This window comes from Cylas formicarius, unplaced genomic scaffold (genome assembly GCF_029955315.1).
Source record: "Cylas formicarius isolate icCylForm1 unplaced genomic scaffold, icCylForm1.1 PGA_scaffold_9__14_contigs__length_23061073, whole genome shotgun sequence".
Lineage (NCBI taxonomy): Eukaryota > Metazoa > Arthropoda > Insecta > Coleoptera > Brentidae > Cylas > Cylas formicarius.
In genome coordinates this window covers 17,294,278-17,319,162 of record NW_026844365.1, presented here as the reverse complement: position 1 = coordinate 17,319,162, position 24,885 = coordinate 17,294,278, and the positions used below count along the sequence as shown (strand labels likewise).

Here is a 24,885-nt window from a genome sequence, read left to right as displayed (position 1 = left end):
TTGATACTCTCCATATACTTGCATCTTCAAGTACAACACAGAAAACGTCATCACAATTAATTTTAAAATGCGCATGTACCGAAATAATTGCGCAGTTGATTGGGGGGTTGGTGTAAAATGTGCTGTCTAAATTCGAAATTGATTCGGCCGTCTTTATCTGGTTGCCGAGCAACTGGCATCATTCCTTGAATATTCTTTAATTAGCTGAAAAGGTGAGTTTATAATATATTTTTTATTTTGTATAAAAATTAAACAGTTAAACTTTAAAGTGCACATATTATACGTACGAGAAAAAAACTAACCGCACGATTAATCATAAAGGCGCTTTTTTTTTAATTATTTTTTTCCGCTACTTTAATTCAAGTTGACTCGGTGCTGAGTGGAAACTGCATTGGATTTTTTACTCTACCAATTATCGTGCGTTTCGTTTCATTGACAATTTCCCATTTAAATTTTAACAATAAATCGGGTGTCTTATAAAACACAAAACATTAAAATGTTACATGCTCTATGGTGATATAAATTACAAAATATTTCAGATTTTTGAAACAACCACTTTTCATTTTGCTCTAACCTATACAGCACAACTAGTACTTGGTAGTGTAGGTTAGGTACTATGTACGTCTAGTACTATGGACACCTGTAACTGTATATACACGATGTCCATATTCTATGGATGTTCCATGGACGTCCGTTTGTTAGAGATTTGGACGTCCGTTGTTGAATGCTGCATGGGTTGTTATTTATATCACCATAGAGCATGCAACAACATTTTACTGTTTTGTATTTTATTGTGCATGAAGACACCAGAGTTTACTTTGAAAGGAAATTTATTCGCATTGTCAACGAAATAAAACGCACCATAATTGGACCTCAGATTACTCAAAAAGCTTAATAAGGGAGTTTTTAAGATGTTAATTTTATTAGCTGGACGTCCACATTATATTTAATTTAATTTAACATGACATATTTGAATGAATCAATAAAAATCGTTTAAAAAGGGGTATCGAATACACTAGTGAGGTCGCTTCTTATAATCTAAAGGAACTAGACTTTTTATCATTTACACAAACGAAGCAAAAATCAATGTAAATCTCTCAAAACTAGTAAAGCAAACGAACAATGGTTATATAATAAAAATACATAAACATCCTATACAAAAAACACAATTATCATTTGGTTTTATTTATTAAGATATCAATATCAATATCATCACTGTTTGTTAATGTGACAAAGGGATATATTGTTGGAAATATAGATCCTGTGTAGCACAAAATAATACTACGCACGTAGGTGGACAGCTAAAGGTACAAAGGATGTTCATTTTGCCTCTATGGATGTCCCATGGACATCCGTTTACAGTCCCTATGACACAACTTTAGAAATACATGGCATGTCCACTGATGGACATACAGGGTGTCCAAATAGTGTGTCAATGGTATTATGATTTGTTTTAGAGAATAATGTTATATATATTTTTTATATTCAATCATCCCATGTAGGGCTGTTATGGTCTGTACTAAGTGTTTCCGGATTTATGGTCATTTTTTTATCAAAACTGCCCTATATTTTTTACGCACTTTCCTATATTTGTCTTGAAGTTACTTCGAATCGTTTATACTGGATGGGTGAAAACGAAAAAATATTAATTTTTGTGAAAAAATCAAATGGAACACCCAATATATTAACTTCCATTGATTAGTACCTATTTTTTTTTCAATTTTATTAAGCATATATACCTAATCTAATCCTATCCTAACATGAAAAATGCAATATTAATATTGGGAATAGTTCCACAAAAAACATTTAAAGACTAAGGACAAAACTGCAAAACAAAAAAGAACTATTTAATTTGGTTTTACTTTATTTCTCTCGAAGTGTTCTCCCACCTACTTCCATACACGCTCTAACACGGTCTTTAAGCTATTTGGCAGTATACACTTTGAAAGGCTTCTCTTATCCTTTGTTACATGTCCTATTTTGTTGTAGGGACAATTGGTCTTTAACATATCCCCACAGAAAATAGTCCATCTTTGTTAGATCACGAGATCTTATCGGATCACATTTTTGCTATCCATCGTTGAGGAAATAAATTATTGAAGTAGTTCGTAACTTGATGGGCATGGTGTGCAGGAACTCCATCACCAAGGAACCACATTCTCTGCCTCACTTCGCAAACTCTGCTCTAAAATGTCTAAGTAAACTTCCCCATTCATTGTGTTTATAAAAAAATGAGGTCTTAAATGTTATTTGCTATTATATCACTCCATACGTTTAAAGACTACTAAAGAGACTATAAGACGCGTTCTGAAATTATTTATGAAAAAACAAAAAGAAAAAATAAGCCATTTATTTTAGAATACTAAAAATTTACTTATTACAGTTTAGGTATAGGGAATGATTAATAAAAGTGAAAGAGTGTTAATAGGGGCAAGTGTTTAATGTGATCTTTTAACGAAAAATAATATTTTTCATTTTGACTCACCCTGTATAAACCGTTCGTACTAACTTAAAGACAAGTATAGGATAGAGTGTTAAACACAAGGCATTCTTGATGAAAAAAATGTCCATAAATCCGAAATCCGGTATAGACCATAACAACCCAACATTGAGAGTAACGCAATAATACACAGTTTGTTCTATTTTAAAATATATAAGTTTGATTCCTACATGATGAGTCACCCTATATTTGACAATAATTGTCAATTAGTTTTAGTCTTATCTATAACTTTTCTATTTAACATTTGTTCTAAAACAGATATTAAATGAGAAATATTACTTTGATTTGTATTTGGGTCAGTCATTGATAAAAATCCACTAATCGTCTATTAGATTGCTTATAGGTACGCGCGGCTCTGATGCCTACCTATAAATAGTCATCCCTCGAAAATGTATAGATGTTCATTAGTGGACTTCTCTAGTACATTATTGTCCCATGAAACAATGTACTCACAACTGGCAAGACAAAATGATTTTAAAGGAACTCGACGTAAATTATAATAAGATATCTTCCCTTTCCAGATGTCGAATAAAATGGCCATTATTAGTACACCGTCGCAAACTACGTGGACAAAATCTTAGGGAAATGATTTTTTTTGTAACCGATTTTCTAGATTTTCACAATCTTCCGCAATATAAAGGAGTAATAATGTACCAGGAACAGAGACAAACCTACGATGTCGTCATAAAGGAGGAACCGTACTGTTTCCGCAGGACCGACCAAAAACCCGATGTCAAACCGGATTCGGTATTAAACATCAACCTGATCCAAGCTAAGAAGGAATCCGCGGAAGAAACGAAAGCCGAGTTTTTTGCTTTCAAATACGGCATCCTGACTCCGAAAGACGAATCGTACTTGAGGTACGTGCGGTTCGCAAAGTGCAGCGTCGAAGGGTTCCCCGACAAACTAGTCCGGCACCGCCACGAAACATCCTCCGCGTATTTGTGCGAGTATTGCGGCGCCGCGACGTCAAAAAGCAGACGGGAGTTTGAGATGCACATCCTAAACAGCCACCGATGCGACCAAAAGGCTTTAAACCGAATTCAGTCGCAGGTATTCGACTGTACGCGTTGTGATTACCGTACGGTGAAGAAACTCGACCTGACTCGCCATTTGAGGACGCATCGTGAGGGCGGGAGGTTCGTATGCGGCGAGAGATACGAATGCTTTCACTGCCGGTACGCCACTGGCGAGAAAGGTTCGCTGGTGAAGCACGTAAGGCTTCACGTTTCCGCCAACGTTTTGCCCCACGAGTGCAGAAGATGCTCGAAGAGGTTCAACGAGAAGAAGAGCCTGGACTCGCATATCGTAAATAAACACTCGCGAGATGCGAATTTGATGAAGATGGTCACGAATAGGATTTATCGGTGCGATAGCTGCAGCTACATGGTCGTCAGTAAAAGCAAATTAGCCAGGCACAAGATTGCCAAGCACCTCAGTAAGGGGAGTGATTAATACCTATATCGTACTTATAAAAGCCTGTTTCACACTGGCACGTTTCGCCACGAAGCAGCTTCAAAGTCAACTTTGAGTGATATGAAACATTCCCAATTCCAATTTTTGTGGACGTTTCAGTTTTTGTGCGTTTTTTAATTATTACTACTTTGGAAGTATTGGAAATGAAACAACGAGTTAGAGTATTTTATTGTAAATGAAAATATAACCTATAATCTTTAAAAACGTGCATGTCTTCCTCCTGTTGTGGTATCATTTAGGATTAAATTTGAATTGTAGAATGATATTTAGACACTCCTACTATGGAATTGTCAAATAATAACCGTGTACTGAAACCTTATTGGGACTATTAATCTTATAAGTATATATTTTGGTTTGGACTAAACTGCCTAACTTGTTAATTTGTGATTTCAATTCCATTCTGATATTCATGAAGCGGCAATTGAATAGTAAACTATTGCGATTGTGAACTTTTTTAAATTGCCCTCAATTTAATTAAAGGTCACACACAAACTAAAATCTTTAACTTTTGTCATCGTTTGCTTTAATTTTGAATTAATAAGTTTTGAATAGTGCTTTTAGACCTTTGATAAGTTATCATTGTAGTTTCAAAAATAATAATTATTAAAGAAATTGTACGATAGCGACAGTTCATGTTTTGAATCGCTTTTCAGATATTTAATCGGAAAATATTCGTCGATTTAAGAGCCTTTTAAAATAAGCAAAATTGGCAAAAAACACATGACTAAAACATTAACAATAAATCCCAATAGATGCTTAAAATGTTCTCCATGACAATTACAAGAAAACACTGCATGTATTATACATTAGTTAATATACTCTTTAAAAATGTATCTTAAACACTGAGATATTTTGTTCATTAATGAATTATTTTCTTAACAACAGAGAAAGTCGTACATTTTCTTTAATATTTTGGATTGTTGAAACTACGAGGACAAATTGTAATATGTAATCAAAGAGAAAAAAGAGATAGCATTTAAAACTGCAAAAGGAAAATTGAAGTTGATGGTGGTTTAAAACATTGGAACATTGGGGTGGATTGACTTTGACAGAGGATGAAGCTTAAAAAGTTTGGACGAATGTATTTGTAGACAAGGCCCTTTCGAGTGTAATATATTTCGATGTTCAAAATTTACATTTTTGACAATTTGTTATTATCTCAAACAAACCAAAACTAGAGTTATTGTAAAAGAAATAAATGAGAATTTATAGTTTTTTTTCAAACTCTTACTTAACTTAAATTTGTTCTTCTATTGATGCTTTTGATTTTGTATTTTTATAATTATTTATTTTAGTTTATTAATTCGCGTTATAATTATTTCGAAGAGTTTATATTTTTGTTTACTTTGTTTATTGGAGTTTGTATTTTTAATTTTTTTATAATAATATATATTGTTTAGTTGTTTCTAATAAAGTGATTTCCTTTCATATTTCTGCACACGTACGTTAACCTCAAACCTTAAATCCAAAATCTCACCAACTGCCAGTTTACATATACGAAGTGAGTATCTAAGGAAAATTAACTCGATTGTTCACTTTTCGTCAATCGTATTGTTGGATTTTTTTGAATTTTACGAAATACAAGGCGATAAATTGTTACTCGGTTTTTCTTTTTTGACCTCCACGTCTTGTTGTTATAGGGAGTACAATTAAATAAAACGAATCGCACCATTTATTTAAAAATTTTATTGCGCAAGTCTACGTACAATAGATTTGCATTGAAATGATTTGGTCAGTTTTGGTTAGTTCCGCTTTAAAAAAATAAACTTCTAAGAATACGGTAAATCGCTAAGTACTTTATCAGTTGAATCGTGCATTTGCAGTACAGGATCCTTATCGAAATATTTCTTACTTTAAAACCATTTTTGTTGAATCGTTCTCGATCTCATAAAACTGCAGATCGTCACTATTCATTTTCAATACCAACCGATAGGTATAATCTCAGGAAGCCAGGACGACCGAATAAATGTTACCAACTTAATACCTACAGCTTTTAATTGATTGATGATTGGGAGCGTTACAAAGAAAAATAATCGAATTTTCGTTGATGAAAAGATAGTTTTTCTTCGAAACGCTCGAATCATGACTAGATTTGGCTGAATATTTTATCTATTATCACACCGTATTACTAATAGTTTGCAGTGTTGTTATTGAACGTGGGATTGTCGATACCGTTCGTCAGTTCTTTCGATTTTTCCCCTTCCGCTTGCTCGCTGACATCGAGATCACTTACGCTCGTCACTGGTTCGACGTACTGGTACCTGATTGCCAGCCACATGAAGATAAAGACGTCCACTACCATCAGACCGGCGTACACGAAAAAATCGGTAGACTAACGTAATAAGAAAATCAAAGTTACAATGGAGTTTACAATTTATGTGTTCCCCATCGCATCATATAGTACCCCCATAGTTGCGCATGATGGTTCTAACATTTATAACCATTTTCTAGCAGTTACTTGGTGCACAAAATTTGAACCCTATTGTAAATACCTCGGACACATATAACAGTATCTTGATTAGGTGTACAAAATAAAAACCAGTGCCCATCAACGGGTATTAAGGTACGTTCAAAAAAAGTTAAGAGACTGATAATAGTCCATATTGGAAGCGAAAAAGGACTTTGGATGTTTTTGAAAACTGATCTGTGGAATGATAAAATATCGTTCAGCTGATGCAATAGTAGATATGGATAACTTCATCTTAAAGACAACAAGAAATTATCTATTGGTTATTCCAGATAAATTTTGAGACAAAGTTAATATAAAATTCATCTTACCTGTTTGTCGAAATGCAAAATGGCCTCGATGACGACGATGATGAGGTTACCGAATGCAGTTGTGAGCAACCATAACGCCTGCAGCACCGATTTCATCGAGGACGGCGCTTGGGAGTAGGAGAACTCCAAGCCGGTAATGGAAAACATGATTTCCGCAGCAGTTATGATGATGTACTGGGGTAGCAGCAGTAGCATGTTTACGTTGTTGGGCTCGGTTACCGTGTAGACTGAGTATACTTCGGCTTCCTGAAGAAGCAGTAAAACGTAGTACATGTTCTAGCGGAAAAGCAAGAAATTTTACCTGATTAATTAAAACTGTGTACGTGCCTCCCAGCTTGGCGGTAACTTCAATTTCTTCGAAGGAACCTTCGATTCTATAAGTGCCGGGATAAGGCAGGGATTTGAGCGAGGTATTTCCAGATTCTACGGTTAACTGGTAATCTTTCTTCGTGTGCCGGTAAACCAACTCGGTTGCGTTGTTATCTATCAACGTTCTGCAATGCAAATAGTTCTCAATTTGGCAGAGTAAGCCGAAATTTGAAAGTCAAAAAATGCACAATTTGTCCCATTTGATTCGACTCTTTTGCGGGCAAGAACACCAGTTTTTATGGAACAGGATTTTTTTCGAAAATGTTGTGCCCCAATGAGTATACATAAGGGTACAGGATTAAACCAAAAAGTTATAGCGGTTCATTTTATTTCTGAAAATGCATGTGTATTATTTTTCTGTAGTATACGTCTTAACAGTCAACTCGTTTACTATCCTGAGAACCATATATTATGGTTTATAAATCCAGTAAATCCCGCTAATTGCGAACCATATGTTAGAGACGGAGGATAATCGTTTGATCAGAAAGAAATAAGAAGGAAAAATAAAAATCTGCAAATTGTATCTCTTATCCTGATATTAACAACAGTGACGCATCATGAAAGATTTAGCGGATGTGGACTAAAAAATATTTTAGAAAAACCTAATTCTCTGATTTTCGTATTTACCTAACAGCACTATTATTTACAATTTAAAAAAATACAAAAGTTGTAGTGTTCAAAATGATTTACTTCGCAATTCGCTCATTTTATTTGTTGAGATTTGTTGAGGGTGTCCTAATTTTAAACTTCTACTACCAACATTTAAATTTTAAATAATAAAAAAATTTAAAAAAATAAACTGATTTTACTGGAGTTTTCGAGAAAAAAAAACAGGTTAGAAGAAATCAGAATAACAGAAACGAAACCTTCAAAAATGTATCCTATTTTGTAATGAAAATAAATTTAATTATATTTAGAACATATAACTCTGATAATTTAATTTTGGTGACTTCAGCGCATCATGCTCAAGTACGCAACTTTTACCCCAAGCAGGAAGTCTAGGCAAAACGTCGTGTTGTTAGTAACAATATTAAGCAGCAACAAAATATTTTTCTTTCACGCTTTTTACAGACTCAACTTATCAAGATTTGGAACTACTGCTACTGGAAAATGTCCACGTTTCGTCTAAAAATACCGATTGTCTAAATTTTTGATATGTAATTTTTGCTGACTTCCGTGGCTGTTCACATAAACAACTTCAGTTACAGTTTCAGCTTCAGTCAAGCTCTGAAGAAGCCAACAGGATGATTGGCGGACCGTCAGCAATTTCGACTCAGCAAAAACCGACGCAGGAGGAATCCAGAAGCTTTGTAAAAAGTATTAGATGCCTGTTTTGTTTTTACTTGCAAGGATAGTATAAGTCTGTTTCATTCATCCCACGAATTTTATTTCGATGCTACAATTAAACAAGATTGCTTTCGAAAAATCGCAGCTGTGCGAATTGTGTGGTCCGCACTATGCGAAACGCAGCCTAGAGGGATTTTTTTCTATCGTGCTCCTGCGGATCATTATGGAATGTTCACAAAATCGATGTAATTTTGTTGTGCATGCACCCTGTATAAAGTGTCTGGCACGTCTTACAGAACTACAAAGTTAGGGCAAACTGATAAATATAAAGATTTGTGTAATATTCCCCGTACCCTGTATGATGACGAAAACTGAAACTCTCTCTTGACACAGCTTACGATCTTGCTCAAACCAAATTATCCCATCTTTAACAGTTTTTCATTTACATCCAATAATTTAACAACAAAAACGACACACCCTGTATATAATTCAAACAATGTTAGAAGTAAAAATTATATCCCTGGAACTTATACGTTTCCTGGTATATGAATTTTTCCAAAAGAGTAAATGAGTTTCGATAAAAGACTTGTTTTCTGCAACCATTCAGTACGTCGTAATAGCAAATGACTAAATCGCATCTACAATGACGGCAAGAAAGGTGATAGACTTGACGAAAACCGTAAATACAAAAAAAAAGTAGCCATATTTTTTATGAATTTATGAATGAATCAATTTCATGAATAAATGAATGGGAAAGAACAATTTTCAGGGTCTTTTTATATATAATTGAAAAAAACTCTGTATATAATCGAAAAAACACCCGAAATAATAGTTATAACCCCGGATCTCCCGCGTATTTTGGTTCAAGAATTTAATTTTGAGAGAGTTGGGAGTTTTTGAGGAAAATATATTTTTCTAGAAGCAAATATAACTTAAGAAAAAAATGTTTTAAAATACTTCGCCACTTTTGATTGCGTCGAGCTTCTAATTTTTAAAAGTGGGTATGGACTTTTACGTGCCTGAAATCGATAGCTGCACATTTAAGACATATTTTATACTATAGCACGAAATTTCCCGAACACCCTGTACAATATGTTGAAACGTTAAATAAAGTTTTAGGTGTTTATACTGCCGGTATGGCCATGTCAAAGCGTACAAGCGTGCATGGTTTCAGAAAAAAAAATATTTTCTCGAAAACCATTTGGAAATCGCTATCATTTGTACAAATTTTTATATTTCTCAAAGTTTGCCGTGACTTTGAAGTTCGGTGAGAGGTGAAAGACGCCTTATACAGGGCACAATAAAGTTACATCGATTTCTTTCTTTTTGAAATACAAAGCTACTTCGTGCTACGCGCGACTAACTTGGCCAGTCCAGCGACGATTTTTAATGTGCTATTATGAATTTATACGAGGTTGGTGCCAAAACTTCCCGCCCTAACATAGATGCAGCTCCAGTATCACGATAAAACTTTGTCTTCTTTTAAATATATATCTTAGTAGGCTGCGAAACAAAAATTGAAGTCTTGCGTCCAATAGTTTTTTATTGACAGCATTTTAAACAAGGCGTGTCCGAAAAAATGTCGCAAATAACGCAAATTGAGTATAGAGCAATCATAAAGTTTTTGATAAAAGAAGGGTTAGCACCTAAAATTATTAAAGAAAGGCTGGATGGTGTGTATGGCCAAAGTTCTCCTTCGTATTCTGTAGTGAAAGAACTGGTCGACCAGTGGAGGTCATAACGGAAGATAATGTTGCGATTGTGGAGGAGATGGTATTGAGTGATCGACGTTTAAAAGTCAAGGAAATCTCAGAAATGACTAAGCTTTCTGATACAAGTGTTCGTCGAATCCTGCATGATCATGCAAGATGCGTTTCTAAAAACCTTTCGGCTATTCAAAACCAACCCTGTGTCGAGTGTGCGCGGTCTTTTTTGGAACTCTGTGGGTCCGAACCGAAACCTGTGATAGAAACTATTGTGATGGGAGATAAAACTATAGTTCTCTATTATGTCCCTCTATCGAAAAAAGAATCAATGGAGTAGCGTCGTAAGGGTGAAGCACCTCCAAGAAAATCCAGTCAACAAAAAAGGTGATGGCCACGATCTTTTGGGATTGTGAAGGAATTCTTTTGATAGATTTTAAAGCAACTAATACCACTGTCATTGGTAAATATTACCCAACATTATTACATAAATTGCGATACTGCATACGTGTAAAACGTCGAGGAAAACTGACCAGAGGCGTGCGTCTTGTGCACGATAATGTACCTGTCCATACTGCTGGTGTTGCGCAAGCTGCCATTTTAGAGTGTGGGTTTCAACAGATAGATCATCCTCCCCATAGTCCAGATTTGGCCCCCAGCGACTATTATTTGTTTGGATATTTGAAAAAGGACTTACGTGGACGGCGGTTTAACGACGAAGTTGAGTTTTAGCTCATTTTGCAGACAAACCAAAAGAATATTTTTTTAAAGGGATTGAGTTATATTAAAAAATAATTGAAAAAATATCGAAAAATAATAAAAAAATTTGTTTCTTTCATATTTAGACCGGAAAATTTTGGGGCTGCCCTCGTAAGTCTAGAGTCTTTCCTATAGTTCATTGCGGGAGGAGCACTAACCTGATTTTAGGGTATCCGTCGTCGCTTTTCTCCACCATATCGGTGAAGGATGCCACCCCCTTCGAGTTGATGTACAGCCCATAGGCGTTCATTTCGGTCATCGGCACCACCAGATTCCGTTGTGGACAAGTCTCCGTGACGGAAATAGGGTCGAAGGTGAAATCTACATTGACGTCGCCACTTACGGGTATGGATTTGTTCACGTAGTAGTTCATGTCGATGGAAGAGCTGAGACCGATGTTTGTCGAGAAGCTGTATCTGCACCTCGTCGTGTCGTAAATCCTCAGCTGCACTTCACCGGCGCCGGGCAAGGTCGGGTAACCCTTCTCCAAGGCTATGGCGACCAAGGCTGAGACGACGAACGCGACAGCTGCGAGAAACCCTCCCGCGCACATTTTCTGCAACGGCGAACGAACCAGGCGACATTTCGCCAACACCGGGTAGACCGCATACGTGAAGAGGGGTATAAATCCTATGATTAGCAAAGGGTTGACCACCTGCAGCAGAGGAAAAATGTCAGTTAATTGGAAAACGTGCCTATGGCGTTCCGCACGTATTCTCAGTGAATAAAACAACGATAGGCAAGGTACTATATAATATATCACCCTTGAAGGTTACAGGCCCAAAACTCTGTCATTGCATGAACATTGATTTTGAGGAGAATCGATTTTAAGGTTTACCTTTTAAAGTAAAGAGACCAATATTGTTTGAATAACAACAGAATCAAGCAAAATACTTCAAAAAAATTTATATTAATGTCTCGATATTTATAGAAAAAATCCAAATAAAACGACTACTATCTTTTTCTGAACTCCCAATCTTTGAGAATCCTCATGCGAGTAGTGGGATTTTCTTCCTTTCGGCGACTTGCAAAATATATTCTTTTTCGTCAGCGTTTCTTCTGATAACTTGTGGCGCTTGTAGGTGCTTTTCCAATAGGAACAAGAGAGTTTCCGATTTATCTCACTTTAATTTCTGAGATACCATGAATAGATATGAATGCTTTTAAATCACTGACTACACCATCTTGAGGCGCCAAAAGTCGATAACCTAATCAAGATGTGATGAATCTTGTTTGAGCCTCTTTAGACCGGCAGCACTTCACATAGATAGATGTATAACTATATAGCTATTTTGTTTATTATTGTCCCTTTCATTAAATTGTGCAATTATTATTTTGGCAACTGTTTGAAAACATCCCAATTTTTTGCAAAAACAATCTGGACCGAGCTCGTGGCTTTCTGCTCTTTAATACCTTCATTACATCTTTCATACCACCTGTTTTCTTTCTCTTTCTGGTAGTTGAATCCTTTTCCACGTCATCGGAATTCGTTGAACACTCGTAATCACTGTCCATTGTTTAAAGAACTTACTTTAAGCAGCTCTTACTAATTAATTATGACTACTACAACAATGAACAAACATTAACGTTAATGCATGGTGGGGCTTTTCTTCTACAACAAGAAATTCGAATTCTGTACCTTCAAATGTGTCGAATGGATTTATATCAAAAAATGCGATGACGGTGTTTTTTCCCTGTACGGAGGTGCTCGTTCAGAAAGAATTTTTTAAAATGTTACGTCTAAAGGACTAATAGTATATCGGAAACGATATACCGCATATCGGAGATCTGGAAACTAATATAGGTATAAATAAAAAATAGAACAATAAAATTAAAAATGCAATATGGGGACCATAAGAAAGGTGAAAGTTAAGGCGGGATGCGAAATGACAAAACATGATTGAGATACGAGGTGTGTTAAAAAAGTAAGGTGACTTTTAAGTCTTATCAAAAAGTATTTATTTATTTATCAAAATTAGTGTTTTTCCATTGGGACGACTGGGCTTTGGTTTCGAAGTCATAACCATATACCCATGATTCGTCACTTGCATATCAGGATCAGGATCATCATTGACATCTTTTTACAGGTCTTGAGCGACGCTCTTTCGACGGACCTTTTGTTCAAAATTAAATAGTTTTGGAACAAATTTTGCTGCTACACGTTTCATGCCCAAAACTTCGGAGAAAATTGCATGGCACTAGTCAATAGAGATGGCGACGTTTTAAAAAATATTCAGTTCAAACCTCGAATGAATGTTAGTGGTGAAAATTAAAAAAAGTTCTTTAACGTCCAAATACACTCCTAAATGATTAAGAAGATGTGTGTATAAAATTGCTTACAAATATATAGAGCGATTAGGAAATTATGACAAAAAATATGCTTTTTCCTTAAAGATGTAGCTCAAAAATTAAGATATCCACGATATACGTTAATATTAACTTTTCTTCTTAAAATCACCCACTCTTAAGTATCGGGACTCAATTAATAAATATCTTTATGTAAAAAAACGTACTAAACCAAAAATCCGTACCCTTTTATATGATTTACCTGCATTTGATCCGGGAGTATCGTGTAAAATCCGATGTCACCGTCCATCCGGACGGCTTGGATGGTCCACGCCGAACCCTGCTGATCGTACAGCGCCCAGAAAATGGGCAGCGGCAAATAAAGGACTAAAACCTTCAAAGTGCGTTTGATATCGTCTACCAGTTGTTGGCCGTATTTTGGCTCTGCACGGTCCAGCCAATGATCCACCGCGGGGCCGCCCCTGTTCCTGAATTTGCAAGCGATCGCATGCTGATGAGAGAAAGAAGGGCGTTATTTTCATGTCTTTCCTGTGGTTAAATTTTAAGACTTAAATCATCAGTTTAGATATCCACGGTTTACTCAAGCCACACTGGATTAGAGTCTCGCAAGTTCAAAACAAAAGCCGATTACACCCATTTTAGCAAATACGGACAAAATCTAAGAACCTGCAGAAAAATAATATAACAATAAATAATATGTCGGTAACCATAACACCACAGCAGAAAGTATGAACATTGTAGGTTTCCAAATTTCATACCGTGACGCGCGAGCCGAATGGGCTGGGCCCGGCCCTGTCTGCCTTTTCAGAACTGGAGGGAGAAATGGTTTCTATTCCAGGAAACGGTATTTTATTTAAATTAATGAAATAATAAGCAGAAGTTACCGAAAATAGAGATATAATTTATTTGCCCAGTCTCGGCTTGAAAACTTGAAAGAATTCTAGAGAAATTCAACTCCGCCGTATAAAAGAATAAAAACCATGCTTTTGGTGGATACTTGCAAAATCTGAAGACTACCTAAGGAAAATACCATTGCCAAAGATTGTGGAATCTTTTGTAATCTTCAAAAATAAAATAAAAATTATGGAATTAAGTTGTAAAAATATAATAGGATTATAAATATTTTCGCAAATCGTTCCATACAGTGTGTCCATAGTATATTATGCAACAAGTGCGGTAAACGGTAAACGGCAAAACGAGTGACTTAAAAAGTTTACCGAACGTGTTGTATACTATACTTTCCGTGCGGTAAAATCCCCGGAAATGTCCGAAGTGACTCGGAGTCATGGGAAACGAAACTGACGCGGTAAAGTGACGCTTCGCGCACGCTAGATCGGTGTGTAATTAGTAATTACAGAAGGGAGCAGAAAAAGTAATATATCTCATTTATTATTTGTTTTAGAAAAAAAAAGTTAAATATAAAAGTTGTAGATAATTATAAAGGAGACAATTTGAAATTATTTTTTGGAATATACAGGGAGATTCATCACCCACATTATATTATTGCATTAGTAGATACTCCCTTTTATTCTCAATCACCCAATGTAGGGTTGTTATGGTCTATACTGAGTATTTTCGAATTTATGGCCATTTTTTCGTCAAAAACACCTTTTTTTATTTTTATTTTACTATTATTATTTTATTTACTTTTACAAATCGGTATAGCAATTTATCCAATACTTTTCTTGAAGTTAGTTCGAATTGTTTATATAAGGCAAGTTAAACTGAAAAATATTAATTTTCTTGAAAAAATCAAACAAAACTTGTTGAAAGTTTGTTAAATTATGAGAAAATCTCTCAATCAGTCAAGAAAAATATAAATAAATAGGTAGATTTTTAATTTTGTGATAAAAATGTTCCGTTTCTTTCCATTAATTTAGAATTTCTAACATTCCTAAAGCCCAAAATATTATTGAACTATAAAATAATGTTTTTAGATTGTATCTTTTAGTGCAAATGTAAGTTGGCCATGCGAATCTAAGTTTGCCATGCAAATGCTTATTATTCTTATTATTACAATTATTATCATTATTTTTATTATTATTCTGCCCAATCATTTAATACTAAGTTTAAGTGCAGTGAATGTGCCATAATATACAGGGTGTTCATTTAAAAATATACACATATTTAAGAATCATCCTGTATACCTGAAAATAATTTTCAATCGGTTTTTTAGTCTCATCAACAACTTTTGTATTTAGCATTTTTCTCTAAAGGTTCTAGAAAACTAGAATACGAATACAATAAATGAATATCGAGGGAATTGGTTGTCTCGTATTCCAAGATTGGATGACTTACACTTACCCCAAAGAGCTTGAGGAAAAGATACCGGAAGGTGATCTTTAGACAGTTGAAAAAATACTCGCAACATTGTAGTTTTTAATTGAATAGACTACAATATAATATCTACTTGTTCACCAACACACAGATCTTTTCCATGATATGGAAGTAAAAATACATGAACAAAGTCTATAAAATATCACAATAAATAAAATATGAGTAGTTTAGAAAGAGAAGCAGTCAATAAAGATAAATGCTTGACTTAAAACGTAACTAGACGAGGCAGAGTGTTGCAAAAAGCTTTTGCCGATTTTATTATACCTACGAGCTGACAATGTAATAAAATAATATTTAAATTTCTGGTATTTCTGATTATTTATGATCCTATTCATAGATTGGACACTTACTCCTACGCATTTGGACACCTCGACCATAACGTTGCCTTTGGGTTTCTTTATGGTGTACAGTGGCTTGCCCAGAGCAAAGATTACTGGAATTTAAACGGTCAGCAAAGTTTTTTGCACGACAAAATGACACTCACTAATAGAGATCACCATCAGTATTCCCGGCACGGCGAATGCTAGTGGATAACAGCTGTCCGCGTCGAAGCAATGGACGTCGTTCCTCAAAATGGGCGTCAGGAATGTGGAAATCAAACTGCCCGCGTTGATGGACATGTAAAATAGGGAGAAGAACATGCCGAGCTGTTGTTCTTGCTGCAAAGAATCTTGTTTAGAACGCTCCTCAAATAATATGTCTGGTTAAGGGTAAATTTTTCACTAATTTATTCAACGCATAAGATAGTATGACAGAAAAAAAATAGTTTCATACAGCCTCTATACTTGTATCTATTTAAAATAGACTTCCTATTTATTCTTATTCAGATTTTTTCAGATCAAATTATTTTAGCATATCCTTTACCAACTTTTCCGTCTCACTTAATATATATTCAGGAAACATCAATGCATTTGGTATTGGTTAATTTATTGGTTCAATTCATGAAGCTTGACGACGAACCTACAAATATATATATATATATATATATATATATATATATATATATATATATATATATATATATATATATATATATATATATATATATATATATATATATATATATATATATATATATATATATATATATATATATATATATATATATATATATATATATATATATATATATATATATATATATATATATATATATATATATATATATATATATATATATATATATATATATATATATATATATATATATATTTAGCGTTTTTGGGTTACCCTATTTTGTTTGAAAAACACAAGTTTTCAAGTAATTTATTTTTAATAACACTTAGTATAGAGTTTTCATTACCAGTCCAGGATATCATTGAATAAACATCTACCAAAAGTAATATTATAATTAGTTTCCATTTTTAGCGTCCATTTTTAATTCACACGGATATTAAAAATTTTGTTGGTTGGCGGTGCCCGTTCTAAAATGTATTTTTTGTCGACATTGGGTGGCTCCTAAAATCCTGCTATTTTTTTTTTATTTTTTTTAATTTTTAATACCAGGCTATACATTTTTTTTATAAAATCAATACAAGCATATTATAATGTCAATGCAATGCAACAGGTATATGACATTTTGTATAATGGCTATCCAGCCTTGGTTTAATAACTACAGAACAACTCGTATAATGGCTATAGCGGAGAATAAATATACAGCAACTTATATAATGGCTAACAAGCAGTTGTATAGGGGCTGTACAACCAATTGTCTACTATATATGTACTCAGTTTTTTAATAATTGTTCAATTTTTTGTATAATATTGATGCATTTCTGCACATCAGTCAATTTTTTTTCTCAGGGCAACTACGATTGTCATAAAAACATAAAGCATTCATTTGTGGGAAAACGAAACATTGTAGAGAAAAAAAAAATTAACGCCGCTTTATTTGACTCAAAAAAATGGCCCCATGGTTGCTACGTGTTCATGGTAATATCAAATGGATTTATGTATTCTTCAAAAATAGGTGCGCCATTTGGTAAAACACAATAGGGTTCATATCTTCGCTCGATACTCATTATGAATTGGCATTTTCAGTCTCGATAGAATCTTGATCAAACCTAAAAATATTTCACCATCGGATGTAGATTGAAATAGTTTTGGAATATTGCAATAACTGGCGTTTTAATAAAATTTGATGTTAGCGTTATCTGCAACGCTGCCTATTTTGATTGGTTGTTAATGAAGATATCGACATGCGGATTTAATTATTCAATATTTTTCAAAAATCGACCCAATTGCCGCTTCGTAACAGTAAAAGATATCAAACTGCTTTTCGGCTACGCTTTCGCAAGTGCAGTCATCGATGGAAGAATATTAACGCTCCTAAAAGATATTCTGACATGGAAAACCGGACAAAGAAAGACTTTTCTACTGTCTAAGCTTTGCTATTGTTGGCTACACAAAGGTCTAACCACAACTCCTTTTAGCTTTGTTTGGCTTAGCGTAAATTCTTATACACACCTGCGGAAGAATGAACTGATCTCCTCCAAATGCGGACACGCACGGTTTGATTCCACCACTTCCCAGTGCGATGAGTAGCAAACCCAAAATGGTGAACTCCCGTTGCGGTATGTTCAGCGGTTCTGCAGCTGTTAAAGAGACCAGGATGCTGCCGGCCGCGTAGATGCAAGACACGTAGAGGATCGTCCGAAATTTGCCCAGCAAGCTGTCGGACAGAATCGCCCCCAAAACGGGGAAGAAGTAGACAAACATCGTGAAGGTATGGTAGACGATTTTGGCGTCGGCGTCCGAGTACAGCAAGATGTTGGTGAGGTAAAGGACGAGAATGGCTGAAAAACAAATAAATTGCTTAGGTCTTCATCGTGTAAGTATTGTCTGCAACCAAAATTTTGAACGCGTCCGATGCTTTTATATGGGAGCATTTTGCTTCCATTACAATTTTTAGACATCAGGTAGGTACCCATCCGGTATAATAATAATAATAATAATAATAATAATATCTTTATTATCCCACATATTTAGAATACAATCAGTGTATTATGGATTTCGTCAAGTAGGTCGATATAGATCATGCACATGAGGCAGAAAATTACATTAAAAATTTATATAATAAAAATATATGACAGAGCACAACCATACAGCCACAAACATTAATAGGTAAAATATTCGTTTAAATGACAAAAACAGTTTTCTAGGAGGAAAAACTTTAGTTTAGATTTAAAAATGTTTACATTACTACTGCTTTTTAGCTCTGGGGACAGTCTTTTTTAGATTCTAATACCGGTGTTCGTAAAATATTTTTTTGAAAATTCTAGTCTATTTTTTATGGAGAAACAGTCTTTTTTTGTAAGGTATTTTTATTTTTATATACCCATAAAACTAAAGGCAGCATTTTAAACTGTCAGAAGAGGGGCCTGCACGAACTATCCGGCGACACTCCAGCAATACACCTTAGAACTTTTTTTTTGGGATTTGAAAACAGATGTCGCATGACTTGAATTTCCCCAAAAGGGAATACCATAGAGGAGAAATCTCGAATAGATGTGAGCATAGTAGAAATTTATCATGCACTTTCCAGTCAAAACAGTTTTTAATTTTTGATTAGGAAACAATAACTATGCAGCTTTGAAGAAAGTAATTGGCATTGAGTTTCCCAAGATTGGGTTTCGCCGAGCTCTAGTCCTAAGAATTTTCAACGGCCTCCCCGCCCTACCAGACACTCACACAAAGATCTTTTTTGTTTTCTGGGCATTTGAATATCAGTACACTTGTTTTCTGGACATTCAAAAAGAGTTCGTTGGTGTTAAACCTGCTGTTTAGCAGGACAAGTGCTGAATTAATTCTGTCTTGAAGAGTTTGATAACAGTGTGAGGAGACTAAACTTGAACAGTCGTCAGCCAACTCTGATAGACCCAAACTAGGCAGGTGAGCAGAAAGTTCATTTATAAAAAGGATAAATAAAACAGGGCCAAGAACTGTACCATGCGGTACGCCTCTATCTACAGATTGGACTTGAGATTTTTTAATTTGACACAAGTTGCCCCTCTCCTGCCTTATTTCAACATGCTGCCTACTATTTGTTAAGAACGATCTGAACCAGTTAACAGCCATTCCACGAAATCCGTATTGTTCCATCCTATTAAAAAGAATTTCGTGGTTCTTGTTCTGTTAGACATGGCAACATAGCATGTTAACGTTCCTGCCGTAGAGACCCCGAAAGAATACAATCTATAATCAATTTTCCAAATCCTACTGATAAAAATGAACTTTGAAGATTCTTAGGGATGGTAAATTTTTCAAGTCGTTTTATACCAAATCGTTCTCACGTTCTAGAACCGTTAACTTCTCTATTGAAGAAAAATGTAAACTTTTCATGGGGATTGTCACAAAAACAAAGTTTTAAAAAAAATTAAAGAATATTTTCATCCAAGTAAAAAAAATATAATTTCAGCAGGTGCTTCATCTTTTGGAATAGGAGCTTGTCTAATTCAACAAGACAAAAGTGGGTTAAAGTATATATATATATATATATATATATATATATATATATATATATATATATATATATATATATATATATATATATATATATATATATATATATATATATATATATATATATATATATATATATATATATATATATATATATATATATATGTATATATAAGTATATATAGTATGTTACGCGTCAAGATTGCTATCAAAAACAATTTTACGCTCAAATAGAACGCGAAAGTTTAGCATTAACGTGGGCTTGTGATAAATTTTCTGAGTATATCTCTGGATCTCTGGATTAAAAGTATCTCTAGAAACAGATTCTTCAAACTAAACCTATTGATGAATTAACGCCGCGTTTGCAACGTTTCCGACTAAGATTAATGCGCTATGACTACGGTATTTATTTTGTACCGAGAAAAGACTTAGTTGTTGCGGACGCATTATCGAGAAAATTCGCTATCGATGAACTACCGAAAGACGACAAATTGGTCCTCGAAACTGATATTTATGTAAATTTAATCAATACCTCTTTTGAAGTCAAACCGTATTTTTTGGAAGAAATAAAATCTGAACAAAACAAAGATTCAATTTGTCAACAATTACGTCAGCTTTCTCAGGAAGGACGGCCTACGAATAAAAATAAAATGAACCTGGAACTTAAACCGTATTTTCAATACCGTTTTGATATTTCTGAATGTGATGGTTATTTATTACGCGGTACGCGATCAATAATACCGAAATCTTTACAAGAAAAATGTCTTGGGTTTATTCATCAAGGTCATCTTGGAATTGTTAAATGTAGAACCCGAGCAAAATCTTGAGTTTGGTGGCTAGGATTATCAACCGAAATAGAAAATTTATTCAGAAATTGCCCCAACTGTGTTGAACAGCGAATTAATAAAAAAGAACCGTTATTTAAAGAACCGTTTCCCGAAAGACAATGGCAAAAAGTAGGTATAGATTTATTTAAACTTGATAGTTGGTATTTGATTATAGTGGATTATATCTCAAGATATTTCGATATTTTCAAGCTTCAATCTTTAACAGAAAGAAATATTATTACCAAATTGAAAGAATTGTTCGCAAAGTTTGGTATTCCAGAAACTGTTAGATCTGATAATGGTCCGCAATTTCAAAGTGAATTTAAACAATTTGCCAAAGATTATGACTTTAAACATGTGACTAGTAGTCCTTATTTTTCACAGTCCAATGGATGCGTAGAAGCCGCCGTTAAGACACCAAGACATAGAGTTAAGCAATTGTCAGATTTGCAAATTAACGACTGTGTTTGGGTGACCGATTTAAAGATGTATGGTAGAATAATACAAAAATTAACTAAACCAAGATCTTTGCTTGTCGAAACAAACAGTGGAGTTTTCCGTAGAAATAGATGGCATCTAGTGTTAGCTATTATATAATTTTGTTCCAAATAACTCCGAATATCATTCGTGTTTAAACAATGAGTCTTCGTCAGTCACTCAAGCATTGTCAGATGAGATTTCCAATGATGTTACTAACCCAATTAATTCCAGTGTAAATCATAAACTCAATCTCAACGAGCTCGAAAGTGATACTTTAAATTATAGTGTTGATTCACATAAATTTGAAAGAGCTCGTGAAACGGACAAAAAAGAAAGTGTCAGTGAAAATCGTGAACGCGCACTAAGCGTTCTCGTCCGATCAGAATTACAAAAAGACCCTCTTATTTAAAAGACTATATTACAGACTCATTTCTTTATAAAGGGGGGGATGTTCTGTTAGACATGGCAACATAGCATGTTAACGTTCCTGTCGTAGAAACCCCTAGGATTTAGTCTATCCTTAGCACTCAATATGTATCGGTGCGCGAGCGCCCTGTCCTCAGGCAACGCACGATAACCGGCATTGTAATATTTGAAGTCGTTACAGAATAAATCTTTAGTTTCTGAACTAACGTATTCATTTAACTGTCGCACGAATCCCCGACAGAACAGTTCATACAGTCAAACGTCTTGCTAAGATCACAAAATATCCCAGCAGGGTGCTCTCTAGACTCAATATAGTTGATAGCATGCTCCAAAAATGAATGGATCGCTGTTTGGGTTGATCTACTTATTCTGAAACAGTGCTGACTTCAGCCAAAATTTTGTTTCTATAAAAAAGTTGTTCATAAAATTAGCTAATGCTACTATAAAATTAACATTATTCTTAATCTCTGGTCGTTTATTCCTTCCACTTATCTCAGACACAATAGACCACGCAGTTTTATTTTGATTATCTGACTCTAAAATTTTTCGTTCATAGTAGCCTTTTGTGTTAAATTTATTAATTTTTCATGTTTACATTTCTCATATTTATATTTTTCGACGTCTAACACCAAAATAATTTTCGAATTATTCTGCCTTAAGATACACGATTAAACAGATGGCTGCTGATTCAAAGAAAATTAAAATTTCATTATTTATTAATTGAAAGGTATGGTGAGTTAACTCAAAATGTGATAAATATATAGCACAAATTCTAATTGATTATGATAAACCAAAACCCAGTAAATGCAATTACACTTTTAAAATGAACTTAATTTTATGGCTTTTTTTTCTATCTTGGTAGCTCCTATCTCTATTCTCATTCCAATTTCGTTTATTTCTTTTGTATTTTTCATTATACGGATTCTAAATTGTATTGCATTCATTATTGCAATTACTTTTCATACCATAGAGGTAATCGCAAAAGTGTTAAAATATCAGTGGTGTATTTTTTAAATGGAACTCTTTGTATATTATAACATTTTTCTATTTTTTTAAAGGTTTATAATACCTAAATCTTCAGTGTGTGTTAAAAAATATGAATTTTTTGAAAATGTAACATAATTTTAATTTTTCAAATACATAAGAAAGAAGTATTTCCGAAGTATTTTACAATAACTTTTATTAACTATAAATGCCTTCCGATCTTACACAGTGTAAATTTTTAACGTTTTAATTACCTATCGACTGGTGTTAAATTGTTCTATAGCTAAATCTTCGGGTTTCTCGGGATACGTGCCCTCATATCATTTTCTAAATACAAGAGCTTGTTGTTTTGAAATATCGAATAATTGCTTTAAGCTATCAGTTTTGTCTCACTGCATTAGTTGTTGTAATTTGGATCTTTATTGTTGCGTGGTCTTCACCCAATACAAGAGAATATTCATAAGATTATTTTAATTTTTTTTATTGAAATACAGGTTGAATATAGATTTTTCTTCATTATTCTAAAAGAATGTTATTGAAATACTGTTTTTTCTTCATTTCTATTTAGTTTGGTTAGTGCATTTTAAGTTTTCTGAAATTTTGATAAATTATTTATGATTATTTAGTTAGTTGGTTTTTATGCCGTGACTTGTATGCAGGTCAAATTCACAGGTTTAAAAAATTACTTGACCTTTAACAACTCGAGGAGGACACCCAACACCATTCGATATGTAATTAAAAAGTATATTACTGGTACTTTTAATAAAACTTCTGGATTCCTCCGTTTAGCTAACGTTTCGCCAATCATCCTGTTGGCTTCTTCAGAGCTTGACTGAAACTCCTACTCAACAAAAACCCACGCAGGAGGAATCCAGAAGTATTATAAAAAGTATTACATTAGCCTGTGGAAGTTTCTTTGAAAAATTATTTTCCACGGTAATTTAAAAAATAATCAATTTATAGCCATTTATAATTGTCATTAGATTATGATAAAAGTTTGGCCATTAATTAAACATGCATTATATATTTGAGATATAAAAATTATATTACATTTTACCAAAACTAAAATTATTTAAAAAACCAGATGATTTAGGTGTCACAAACCTTATTGAAACACACACTTATTTTGATCGAGCAATAAAACAATATTATAATATAAATGGTGTTTTGGGAAAACCTGTAAAATATGATATCTCAGTATAACAAGAAATACTTCTTTGTTGTTTCGTCAATATTTCTAATCAAGGATATTTGGGTTTACTTTTTGACATACAAGGAGTACTTGAAACTTTAATACTTCCAATATCGTCCTCTTTGCGGCATCTTTTGTTAAAAAAAACTAAGTTTTGCTTAGTTTCGGGGTTTTATCTTTACTAATAACCGAGATACCGTGCAATAGCAATCAATATGGGACCCGCTGTACACAGTGGAAGATGCGTGTATAGGTCAAGGCCAAAAAGTCAAGGTACAACGAATGCGTTCTACGAATTTTTCAATTAAATTACGTATTACAAAATAATAAAAGTTCCTGGTTCTATATGTAGCGTCAGTTTCGGACCAAGGCTGACTCCATTAACGGCTGATGAATATAGTAATTATTTTCATATAAAAATTTTAAACCTAAGCCGCAAATACTTACTTCGCATTCCATAGTAGCAGAATCTCTCGCAGAATTCGTTAGTGACTATGAAAAATACTGATTTGGGATAAGGCAGTTTCTGCAAAAAAAAATTGGACGTTAGCCAATCAAACAACGCATAAATCTTTCAAAACTAAAAGAGATAGTGAAGTAGTCCTGACGTAGACTCATAATGCGTGCGTTTGCCTTAAACTACGCGCAAGAGCAAGGCCAATTATATTAATAAACAATTGAAAAACGCGATAACTTACAACACGAAAGAGGATGTGTCAGATCTAATTATTAAATATTAACCTTCGAGGCAGTTATTTTCAATTTTGAAAATTACCCAAAAGCGAGTCTCTTCTTGACACTTTGCTTTTTACTGTACCTAATTGAATTTAATGTTTTTGTTTTTAGTTAAGTGTCTAACTTACATGGTTAGCAAGTATATTTTGTTTATAAAAATGAAAACAATAATAACAAAATATTGATAATGTATTTAATCGGAAAAAAATTGCCATGTAGAAGTCACCAGTGTGTACTCATACAAAATTTTTAAAACTTTATGCT

The 24,885-nt window shown here is 33.9% G+C and overlaps 2 protein-coding genes across 4 annotated transcripts in view; one reads left to right on the top strand and one right to left on the bottom strand.

Annotated features, from left to right (window-relative positions):
* Nucleotides 1–102: 102 nt before the first annotated feature.
* LOC132707926 (zinc finger Y-chromosomal protein 1-like) lies at nt 103–5,555 on the top strand. Of its 2 annotated transcripts, none has more exons than XM_060679969.1 (2): nt 103–212; nt 3,022–5,555. In XM_060679969.1, exon 2 carries the CDS (start codon nt 3,086–3,088, stop codon nt 3,953–3,955), a length of 870 nt encoding a protein of 289 aa, XP_060535952.1. In that variant the 5' UTR covers nt 103–212; nt 3,022–3,085; the 3' UTR covers nt 3,956–5,555. The 2 variants fall into 2 exon arrangements, with proteins under 2 accessions (XP_060535952.1, XP_060535953.1); XM_060679970.1 differs by having other exon boundaries at nt 167–212; nt 3,114–5,555.
* A 91-nt stretch (nt 5,556–5,646) lies between these two features.
* LOC132707389 (peptide transporter family 1-like) overlaps nt 5,647–24,885 on the bottom strand; it is a 39,254-nt gene continuing 20,015 nt past the window's right edge. For both annotated transcript variants that reach the window (XM_060679231.1, XM_060679232.1), the window contains 9 exons: nt 24,334–24,412; nt 17,983–18,311; nt 16,001–16,175; nt 15,867–15,949; nt 13,421–13,669; nt 11,031–11,527; nt 7,056–7,248; nt 6,755–7,000; nt 5,647–6,308 (listed from right to left, as the gene is read on the bottom strand). In XM_060679231.1, the coding sequence (XP_060535214.1) occupies nt 6,105–6,308; nt 6,755–7,000; nt 7,056–7,248; nt 11,031–11,527; nt 13,421–13,669; nt 15,867–15,949; nt 16,001–16,175; nt 17,983–18,311; nt 24,334–24,412 (2,055 nt within the window). In that variant the 3' untranslated portion in view covers nt 5,647–6,104. The remainder of the gene's footprint in view (nt 6,309–6,754; nt 7,001–7,055; nt 7,249–11,030; nt 11,528–13,420; nt 13,670–15,866; nt 15,950–16,000; nt 16,176–17,982; nt 18,312–24,333; nt 24,413–24,885) is intronic.